This window comes from Micropterus salmoides, unplaced genomic scaffold, assembly GCF_014851395.1.
Source record: "Micropterus salmoides isolate LMB-PRFRI ecotype aquatic unplaced genomic scaffold, ASM1485139v1 Ms_hic_scaffold_15, whole genome shotgun sequence".
NCBI classification, from domain to species: domain Eukaryota; kingdom Metazoa; phylum Chordata; class Actinopteri; order Centrarchiformes; family Centrarchidae; genus Micropterus; species Micropterus salmoides.
In genome coordinates, this window is record NW_024040596.1 from 6,838,680 (window position 1) to 6,850,546 (window position 11,867).

At 40.2% G+C, this 11,867-nt stretch overlaps 1 protein-coding gene across 3 annotated transcripts in view; it reads right to left on the reverse strand.

Moving 5' to 3' along the window:
• The window catches only part of pard3bb (par-3 family cell polarity regulator beta b), a 225,099-nt gene that overhangs the window by 108,176 nt on the left and 105,056 nt on the right, over nucleotides 1-11,867 (reverse strand). For 2 of the 3 annotated variants that reach the window (XM_038720151.1, XM_038720153.1), the window contains exons 14-16: nucleotides 8,687-8,840; nucleotides 3,556-3,661; nucleotides 3,151-3,281 (exon numbers count right to left, since the gene is read on the reverse strand). In XM_038720151.1, coding sequence (XP_038576079.1) covers nucleotides 3,151-3,281; nucleotides 3,556-3,661; nucleotides 8,687-8,840 — 391 coding nt within the window. The remainder of the gene's footprint in view (nucleotides 1-3,150; nucleotides 3,282-3,555; nucleotides 3,662-8,686; nucleotides 8,841-11,867) is intronic. The other variant, XM_038720152.1, reaches the window with a different exon arrangement.

Genomic DNA, 11,867 nt, shown 5'->3' on the forward strand with positions numbered 1-11,867 from the left:
TCTCACTTCATTTGTCATTCACCCTCCCTTCTCTTCTCCAGTCTCTTACCTCCTTTTCTCTCTTTTTTTGTCTCAACTCCTCAATCTATCCCTTTCACCTTTCACCCTCACTTCTCTTCTCAATGTTTTCATTTTTTCTTCAGTTACACCCATTTCATCCAGCAATGCTCTGCTCCATCTTTCCCTCCTTTGATCACCATTCTCTCCATCATCGCGCCGTGTTAATGTTCCTCTCACTTTCTACCTCCTCCCCAGTCTTTAGCCCTTTCTCCCTCCTCCTTCATAAAGCCACAGAGCAGGCCAATGCCAACAAGGAACACATTGACTGGTAGCAATCAAACACACACACACACGCGCTCAGACCACAAAAACCAAGCAGTGGCATGGCTTCTCCCAGCAAATACTTTTCTAATGAAAAACAAGCCTAAAGTGTAACTCTAGCATTGTGTGTGTGCCTGACAGCATCTGTCTGCGGTGAATCAACATGACTGCTTCGGCGGCCTAGTAGTTTGTGGATCACTGTGAGTATGTGTGCGCATATAAGACTGCCTACTTCAGCAGATCCGTTGATGCCTCGTGTGTGACGCACAGAGGCGTCTTATTAGCCTCAGAAAGATACAAACATGAAGACACATATACAAACACACTAGGCCTGCCACTTCTTCCCAAAATCAAGTTGGAGTTAACACAATTACTAACATGGAATTCATTCTCATTAGTCCTGAACAGCGTTAGAGAACCGACGCTGTTCTGTTCATATTCGCAGAGAAAGAGTCTGAATGAAAACTGAGAACAAAACCTAAAGACGAGGGGAGGGACAAACACTGACAGAGGTCGAAGGCAGGGAGAGAGAATAGGAGACAAAGATGGAGAGACTGAGGAAGGACAGCGGGATCCAGGGAGGGAGATCATAATTTGGAACCAATCTTAATTTATTCTTACATTTTTAATTGGGCTGGTTTGGAAAATGAAATCAGGACAAATGAAATAAAAATTAAATTATGTAACTGACCCATGAATTAAATGCTGACAATGCTTTCTGTCTGTTTTTCCCTTTCTTTTTCTTTACACACACACACAGAATGGTTATGATACTGAAAAGAAAAAGATAGTCAGTGACCATGTTTCTAGATGGAAGAGCCACATGAGTCCTGTCCTTATTTAAACAATTCTGCCACTGATTTGAGCCTCTCAAACTTTACATTATGCATCCCACTATAATGGTACATGGCATGGATGATGACAGAGAATATATTTTACCATTACTAAAAACTTCATGTTTACGCCACATGTTCCCCTACAGAGCTCATGATTTTAAAAGACTAACCCCAAGCATTTACAAACTAATGAGCAAAATCTGATTTCCATATGGTTACGCAAACGCAAGTAAGCTGACAAAGAGATATTTACTAATTGATGCTCAAGTTAGCTGACTTTATCAAATCATTAGCAACCTGGTTATGGTTAATATGCTGTGGTAATTATAGCAGGACTTCAGGAGGCTCGAGTGTCTCTTATAATCGCTGTACTGTACATTTCTTTCCAGAACATTCCCCCTGTTCTGACAAAACTTAGAGCATTGTACAAACCCCTACGAACCTCAGAGAGATTGCCATGACTTTTTGACTTGAACAAAATTAGCTTTGTGTACTTTTTTTCATCCAGTTCTTAAAGTGTGTACACCTTCTTAGCCACAGCATTCTTGTCTTGGTTGTGATGTGGGAGCAGTCTGTTCTCCTGAACTTTATAGAGACAGAGGGTATGCTGGGAACTAGACAAAACTGCAGAGGGAGATCTAGCAGGATTTCAGTCTAGTCTAAAGGGATAACATTTATCCCTGAAGATGTAAGGTCCCCCCCCGCCTTTACTTTTTTTCTGGATATTAAACAACATCTTAATCCTACGCCCCTGCTGTCAGTAAAGAAAAACAAAGACAGACACAGTTGTTAATAAGCTGTTATTACTGCTGCAATGAAAACACATCATGACATTCCAGCAATGATGAAATGTTTGTCAAACATTTAGTGTGTAAAAATACAGACATACAGTACATACCATCAGTCTGTTATTCAAGTAGAAATGGATGTACGTGCCATTCAAATAGAGCCCTGCTCTTTTGTCTCCGTCTCTCTCTCTCTCACTCACACAAACACTGCTGGCGTGGAGGAGGAGGACTGAGGCAAGTGACATTTGAAACAATAAGCTTTTGTTGCGCTGCACCATCCGCTGTCATATTACACAGATATATGCATGAGCACAAACATAACTACACACATACGCGTATTTCTAAAGTTGACTTCTGAAACACTGAAATGTCACCGAACTCTCGCATCCGTGCATATCAGCATATCAGCAACAGGTGACAAAGCGGGATCACAGAGGCAGCTGAAGTAGCCTTTCTGGCTGTTTTCTTTTTTTGTTTCTTTTTCATAAATTAGAGACCATAATGAAGCTGAGACATGTGAGATTTGAGAGAGAAAGAGAGGGAGTAGTTGGGTAACTGTAGATTTAGACGTGAAAAAGAGTCACAGCGTGTCATTCGCACAGCAAGATCAGAGTGTTGTGCTGAAGCAGCCATTGAAAAGCAGTGCACGGCAAAGAGACAATTGTCCCAATGCCTCAATCTCGATGTTAACTTATATTTCCTCTCTGTTACCTGTCATCTATACCCTTTTTATTCTGCGATACAAATCTTCTTTCTTATAAGAACTGCCTTCTGATATCAATGGAGCAAATGAGTTATATCATTGGGTTATGTTTTAAATAGTCAGACTTCAATGCGAGTGCAAATGCGGATACAAACAAAAACAGAAACATGCACGTTATTGTGATGACTGCACCAGATAAAGACCAAACTATAACCTATTGTCCCAAACAAGTAGACACGAACAAAACACACAGACAAAATTGATTCCACAAGTGCAGATATCATGCATTAAATGGGTCTCCACCTGCATGTGTAGCTGTGAGTATGTGTGTGTGATTGTATAGTATGCAGTGCATGTCTGCAGAGGTGTCGCTCTGCATGTGGCTTTGAGGGGCATGCTCTTGGTGCAGCAGCCATGCATCAGCACGAATATTTAAATTCCTGTGAGGATAAGATGCATGCAGCCAACATGCAGAGCAGATAACACGGAACAATCTCCCCACCAGTGTGCTGCTGGTTCTGAGCCGTACCCAGGTCCATGCTCTTGGAGGCTTTAACGTGCTGGAACTGCCGCTGGCTCAGGTTCTGGGTAGGAGACTGGGGCTGAGCCAGGCTAGAGGTGTGAGAGTTATCCCTGGAACAAATGTATTACAGAGTCACTACATACGATGTTGTTGGGAGAGCCTCAACAATGAATGACAAAATAAAAGCCACGATAACAAAATCCCTTTGACTTAATTAATTTATGTAACTTACTAACTGAGATGACTTGAAGGAAAATGTTTGCTTCTCAGTGCTTCTATATAAAGACTACTGTTTCCACATGTATCATTTGTTCTGGTGCAAATCCTTCATATATTAAGTACTCTGCATGGATTTGTAAGAAAAAAACATTCACCACCACACACCTTTCCTGTAGATAGGAGGGTTGGGTAGAGCCGCTGAACTCTGCTTCCTGTCCATACAGCTCCCCGTCCTCTTCCTCATCCATGTGAGAATAACTCCCATTGGTCACTGAAAAGCAAAAAATACATTGAGGAGGAGACAAGTGGTGATATGATGCAGCAGGTCAGAAACATTTTTAATAACACAGCAGCTGCAATTTACTTTACATTTCTCCACTGTCTATTCATTTGTCACAGAAGAACACACTTCCTTTTTAATCTAGTGTCCAGTGGTCAGGAGAACTGCTCTGTCGCCACTCGCTCATCGGCTTGCCAGGCCCTCTGCTGCCTACGGACAAAACTACGCTGACTAGAAGTTTAAGATCAGTTTACTGTGTCACATTTCGCAAAGATAAAGAAAAGTGGGGGGGGGAAATGTCAGCAGTTGGTAATAATTTCAAGTCTTTCTAGTTTTGTTTATAAAGAAAGAAAAGTAATGTAACCTGAACTCAGTGTCCATAAACTACAATTCAGATGAATAAACATACCGCAGACATCTCAACAGGCTAGCCAATGACTGAGCGAGCATGACAGGGCCCTGCGTGAAGATTGAGACGAACGTCCTGAGCAGGTGAAGAGAAATAAAGGGGACTATTCTGCACGAGTGTTTTCAGAAGTTTCTGAGGATAACCTGATACTTTTGTCCACAACAGGTGAAAAATGGTCACTATCAGTGTCCGTTGAAAAAGCCATCAATTAAAGCTGACCACAGCTGCCATGGTTTGCGAAGCCTCCTTTGAAGCCTACAGGAAGTGGTTATTTGATACAAGAAAAATGGGCGGATGAACACTTAAACCAAGAACAGACGACTCTGTTAATTTGTTATTATAAACAGACTTCATACACTTCACAAAGTGAAACTAATTTGAGAGCTTCGTTGACTCAAATGGTCTTGAAAATTTCAAGTGGGTAAAAGACAAGAGGAAGATAGACTGAGATGGAGAGAAAGATAAACAGCTGGATGAGGAAAACTACAAGGGAAACAGAAAGAAAGAGGATGAAAACCGCAAACTGCAAAAGCAGAAGCTCTACGTCCGCAGAAGTTGCTGCAGATGTAGCTCAGCGATATGGCTGCGTCTGCTTGATGAACGAGCTTATGACACTGATACGTAGACACACAATCCACCCAAGCACAATTTACATACAGTCATCACTTCTCCGAGTGCGTAGCTGCCACACAACACATGCTGGGATTACTGCACAATCTTCACTGCGTGTCCCTTATGTGCTTGCATCCGCACATGTGACTGGAAGCAGAGATACTGGAGCTGGAGAGGAAAACAGCAGCGTCTGAAGATATCACATCCTCTCATCTCTATCCCTCCCCTCTCACTCTCTACACTAATCACCTGCTTTATTTTTCTTCTGGTCCCATTCTTGCAATCTGATATTTTGGCTGTCATTTATCTCTCCTTTCAGATCTCCCATAAATCATTTTATCTCCCACTCAGTTTTCAGCCTTTTTTCCCCTTCTAAACTTCCTCTCTCCTTCTCACTGCCAGCACCTTAATCAGCTGAACTGTCAAAAACCCATTCGTCTCTCACCTCACACACACACACATCTGCTCTCTCTGACTCCCACTCTTTGATGTACAAAAGGCATTTGCTGTGTTGATGATAGATCAATAGCAGTTTGCGCCAATAGCAGATCCAGTATATTAATCTTCTGTACTCAACTTTTTTCTTCCTATCATCTTTACTTGTCCACAACTTGTCTGTCTCATCCTCTCACTCCCTCACTCTTACTCCCCATCACTTCCACCCTTCCCCTTTTTGGACCAGTGTGTCAACATTTTTACTTTTCTTGCAACCGTTGACCTGTGTTAATTCCCTTTACCTTCTTCTCAGTCTGAAAAACAAGGGCCCGTATCGTTAAAATATGCATCAGCTTTTATCAACAATCCAAGACAGAACGATGAGCTGACCGTGACTTTTAAATCAATGGAGGCTCCAAAGACATTATCCTCCCTTTAACACAGACACCAATTTTGATTACTGATTGAGTTTTGTTATTTTTCAAAAAGTACTGTGAAAAATGTTACTCAAGTTACGACGGTTTAACAATCACAACCAACACAATGTAATTTCTCATGTAAATATCAGGTCTCTGCTGTATGTAATTTTGGTTTTAAATGAGTACTTTGTTACTGCAACATAGACATTAAAAACAGGAATGGTCAAGATTGATGTAGAGCCTGAAATTTAGTCCCAAGAATGGGACAAGCTCTAAAAACACTAGATCCTACAAGTCTCATAATGCAATTTGATAGCATCTTTAATTACACTCTACCTGTCTTTTAAATTCTACACCTCATGTTTTTAACACAGGAATCAAAATGTTGTACTGCTCAAGCTCAAGTTAACATCATCAAGGTCATTTTCTCAAACTTGACATAGGTCTGCCAGAGCTACAGAAGACATTATACAAAGTTTTTTACAGGCTGAGTAGTACTAGCCATGACGAGTAATGGGAACTAATTATGGGAACAATCGGTGCTACTTTGGTGAAAATACATACGCTGTTGGCTCGTTATCATACAAGGATGCGTGTTCCATCACAAAATCAATTTAAATATGCTTCGATGACAAAAATGGGGAAGATTGCATAAAATTAATAAGCTAAACTAAAACTGTATTTTATCTAATTCATCCTATTGAGTAGATCCGGCGATCTCTCCAGAGGGGTGGGGTGGGGTTCAAAGAGACAAAGTGCTAAGAAAAGTGAGAAAGAAGAAGAATGAGATGCAGCAGTGGCTAAGAGATAAAGTGAGAGATCTATAAATGCAAAAATAACACATCTGCATAAATACATATGTAGAGAATCATTAAACTCAATTTATTCTTCTGCAAAAGCTCACATCGGTTCATTTTCGTTTGGACTTCAATGCCAAATAAAATGAATTCAGTACGTGAAATAGTTCATTAGAAGAGTAAAATACTGGCACACACACACACAGACACACACACACACACATATACACACTAATTGATAACATCAGCACATGCAACAACTCACAGAGCCTGAGAAATGTGCTTACTGTATACAGACACACACATACACACGTAAATGACACCATAGCTGAAGTGAATTTGAACAGCAAAGTGTATTCAAGGTCAGAGCAGTTTATCAGATTCAGTATAAACACACAAAAACAACACTGTTTGATACTCGCCAACAGTCCCTGAACCAACACACACACGGCAGCCATTAACACATTTTTAAACAGCCACAGATATCATTCTGAAACAAACATACACAAATAAACACACTTTTAGTTACACATACAGGCAGATATCAGCACTGGGGGTAACATAACACAAGCATGTATACAGTCAGACAAGCACGCTCAGATCACACACAAGCACATACAGATAATATAGGGATGGGAGCGGAGTTAGCGAGAAAGAGCAATACGAAGCACAAAGAAGAACAACTAAAATAACTCTTTATAACAGGCCAAACCAAGCACAAACAAACAAACAAACAAACAAACAAACAGAACAACCTTGAGAAACATGAGAGGAAAATAAAAGCAGGGAGAGAGAGAGCTAGGGAGAGGAATCAAAGGGAAATGGCGGAAGAATAGTCTCTAATTAAGGCTACAGTGTAGATGGTAAAATCTGTTTTGTTTATGTTTGTTTTTTATTTTGTTTTATCTTGGAGACATTGTATTGTTCATGATTATTAAACTTATTCAGTGCTTTACTGAGCTTATTGTAAATGATGTGCCCACCTTTGATGCTGGTTCAATGGCAAAACCTAATCAGAAAAACAAAATAAATTGATTCAAGTTCAGCTGAAATCAAGGATGGAACAGGGTCAGAATGAACTGGAACACTATTTCACGAGGAAGAGTCGGGCAAGAACAGCTGAGTTTTTTCAAATGTAGGACTTCTGATCCGTCTGTGTAGCTATTCTACACTGGAAAGTGTGTTCTGGATCAAAATGTATCAGAACCAAGCAATTTGTGGTGAGCGACTTCATAAAAGGTTTCCCCAGTAAATACTAACCACCTCTACCACTGCCTCGAATGGAAATAGCCCTGAAAGTAGAGGTAAAAGCATTTGGGTAGACATCCCTGTTAAGTGCAGACAGTCTAAATGGTCTAATTAGCTTTTGTGTGTATGGCAGCATTTCTCCAAATGCCAGTAAGCATGGCTCAAATGAATGCTTGAAAATACACCATTTTCTTTAATATAAGAAAATAATGTGCAGTGTAGATTACCACAGTTATATCATGGCCCTATGGGTTTTTAATAAACATTAAAAGGGAGACTGTGCTTAATACAAATACTACCCTTTAACTACAAAAGAAAATGATCATTATGTTGTCTAGGGTCAATACAGTTTAGCTCTTGATTTTCATTAAAAGTACAAATTGCACATTGCGGGCCACAAAAACAGCATCTGTTAAAATAAAAAGGTTAACCTCCCTGGGGGTATGCTCACTTTGGGCTCAGTATCATTTTATTGACACAGGTGCCAATACTCTACCTGAGTTTTGGTACTAATGTGAATTTGTTACTACCTTCAATTGATGAATATAAACTTGATTTTCCAGGGAACCGCTTTTCATTTTCACAAAATTTGACAAACTTCACAATCAGTTTTTATCAGCTGTAATGTAAGAACATAGCCTCACTAACATTTAATGTCAAATTATCACTTTCCTGATTTCCAATTCTGTAATCTTTATGTGTCTCTGTGTTCTGTAAAGTGTACTGGGACCACACAGCTGGTGATTTTACACTTTAAATAAATTTGACTTGACTATGTAAACAATGTGAATGAGAATTCAATGCTAGCTTTTGTTATTAGACGATTCATGACAATTGATGCAGCAGAGACATTTCAGTCAGTATTTTCTATTCTTTAAGAAAATCTTCTTCACCACAATACTGATGTTGGTGACTTTGAACCGTCCTCTCCTACGCTACATACTGTGTTTGAGGTGACCGACCAAGAGAGACAAGACACAGGGAGGAAAAGGAAAAGGCAAGAAAGGGGATTATTCCAGGATATGGAATTAAAATCACGCTATATGCAAATGTCATGTCTGTTGACCTGCCGACCAAACACTGAAAATCCACTCACCATTAGATGCATAGAGAGTGTTGTTCACCATGGGAGGGAGAATGGGGCCGTTAGTCTGACTGACCAATCCCGTCTGACCGTTTACTGGGCTCACCAGTCCTGAAAGGCCAGAGGAGCTGTCAAACGAGCGACTGGGCGACACCCCGTGTTGATCCTAAAACAGGAAGGAAGGAACCAAAACATTTTGAAAACACATTTCTTTTTTTTTTTCACGAAAAGCTTGAAAGAAAGTCTGAAAAATGCATGAATCATATTGATGAAAACGTTGACCATTTGGGGAAATATATGTTTCAGTTACTTTTACTGAAGCTTTTGTGTGATTTTTGTATTATTTTTTTATGTAAGTGTCTGGTACGTCTATTGCATTTAAATTAGGTGATGGCCAGGGAGTGAGTGAGGGCTTTGTAGTGATCTATTCAAACACAATTAGATGTCAAAGACACAGAAGAAAGAGAGAAGAGGGAGACACTCAAAATACAGTGGAGGATCAAGGTGAAAGAGGGGACCCCATTTCTCACGGCCCGCAGGATTATAACTGTCTTCACCACTGCTTCAGTTTTCTGTGTGTGTGTGTGTGTGTGTGGCAGTGACAGTCATAGTGATCCCCTAGAGGGACGGCCCTCTTTGGGCCCTGTAATAGTCAAACAAAGCATTCATTCCAGTGTTGATGTGTGTCTTTGTGCGTTTATTCTTTCTTTAGGAATTTAATTTGCATTTATTTGTCCTCTCTCTCTGTGTGTGTGTGTGTGTAGAAAGCAGTACGTATTCATTAACATGTATACATATGTATGTTATTTTGGTGGTGTGGATCAGTGTACTTTTGTGTATCCGCCTGTCTGTGCAGACTCCTCCAGCCCTCCACTCAAACAAAAAAGAAGACATAACAGGACTGTGTGTGTGCAATAAATCCTCCTTGTCATCCTCCTCTTGACCCCCCACCGAGCACCAGCTCCCTCCTCTCACCCAGCTTCTCCCCGGTTCCAACCCAGGACTCGTCACTCTTCAGTGTGTTAAGAGGTCCCGTGGGCCCCCTCCCCTCCCCGGGTCTCTCCCAGCACACATCCCATTAGCCAGTGTCATAGTGCAATCAGATTACTCTCGAAAAACAAATGCTTCTTCAGACAGCAAAAAGAGGTTACTGAGGTATAAAAACATTGTTTTTAGATAGTCAACTGTGTTAGGAACATTTCTGAATAACATTACCTTTAATCAGTTTTTCTATGTTTTGTTGTTTTTCCCTGAACTCAAAAGTCTTTCTAGGGACGAGACTGCAAATAAGCTTCAGCTGGATGGCCTATTTACATTACATTTGTTATATTTATGTTATGTAACGATGTTATCCTGTATTTACTGTGGAGGCAAATAATCTAAATAACTGATACATTTAAACAACAAAATAAAATAACTGCGAATAATTAAGATAATGTAAAATAGAAAATAGCCTACTATGTGATATAAACCGGTGGTCGACCGATTATTTAAAGAGCAGAGCGGCTGGTGGATGATATATGATGCCGATATCAAAACAAAGAAAAGTCATGTATAATGTCATTATTTCATGCGGAGTACAATCTAACATAGATTAGAGGTTATGTTAGCTAGTGTTGTTTTAGATGGAACATTTATTAATGAATGGTATGCTGTAGAATTCAGAATGTGACTGGTGTTTAAGGGAGTGTAGGGTATGGATTGTCAGAAGTGACGTCATTAAACTGCATTATATCTCTCCAGTATAACAATATATATTTAACACTAGTCAGTAATGGTTTCAGATTAGATCTGCTGTCATTTAGGATGATATATCAGCCTCATGAGTGCAGGTATTGGCCGATGCCGATTATCTAAAAATGTCAGATATCAGTCGAATAAATCGGTCTATCACTAATATAAACCACTGGAAAACTTTCTACAATAATGTAAAATAGAGAGGAAAAGCAGCACATTAGCAAGACTTTATTTTGCATCAAAGTTAGACATTCAGATATTGCGACTCAAGCCTCAGATTATGTCCGTGGGACCTGTGCAGGGCCACACTTATTTATTCTGGAAATGTAAAAAGCTGCTGGATAAAGCGATGAAATTAGAGATAGCTGGCTGAAGATGAGTACAGTAAGAACAACAGAGTGAGAGAAAGGGCAAAGGACACAAAAAGAAGAGGAAAAAAAAAAAGATCAGAGGGGGAAAAAGTAGAGTGGTCCTCTTCTGTAATATTCAAAGCATCAATACTGAAGCCCAGAAAAGGCTTTTAAGGTACAGTCTCTTATCTATCTGCCTTTATCTTCCTTTCTTTTCTATCTTTTCTTTCCCACTCTTGAGACAAAAGAGGGGAACATGGATGCAACTCTTTGATGTAGCTAACAGCTTTCACCGTCAGGCTATCGACAGGGGATGCCCTGAGCCCCGCAAGCCCAAGCACACCACTGCATGCAGACATGCACTCTATTATTAGGCACACATACCTCAAGCTAAAGCACTTTAATACAGCAGCCTTGAATTCAATCCTACCTCCATGAAGGTTATAATGTTCAGTCTTTAGAGAGGTGTGGAGTCAAATTCATCATCATTCTGGCATCTGTGATTTTTGATGCTATAGAAGTTTATTGTCTTAGACTGCGAGCTACAGTATTGCAAATATTTCATCCAACCAATTTATATCAGTGAGAGCAGAGTAATATAACTACCCATACACCTAAATACGTTTGTTATGTCTTTGTTGTGCTTGTGTGTGATGCAGGGTGAATACTGTATGTTGCTCTTTTCTTCCTCCACTACTAGCAGGCCATGCAAAAGGCCATTCACACTTGAGCCAACAACCCAGCTTTGTGCGGGCAAAGGGTTTGTACAAACCTCCTACAAAGCTGTGTAAAAAAAAAAAACTGCTGAGATGAAAAGCATCTTTTTTTACTTATAAAGAGAAGAGATACAGCTGAATGAATGAACACTACACACACACAGACACAGGAGCACAAAGAAGCACACAAACACACACAGTCTGAATAGCTGAAGTGTAAATGCTCTTTTTCGTGCTGCTGGTAAGAGCAGGAGACTAGTGTCAAGTATGTGAAGAAGAGATGGAAGGGCTAAAAAGCAGCATGTGTAGAAAGAGGCAGACGTAATAGACCGCGCGGGGGGGGGGGCTTAGCCAGTAAAGAGCCAAAAGAGGGAAGAAGAGATACAAATT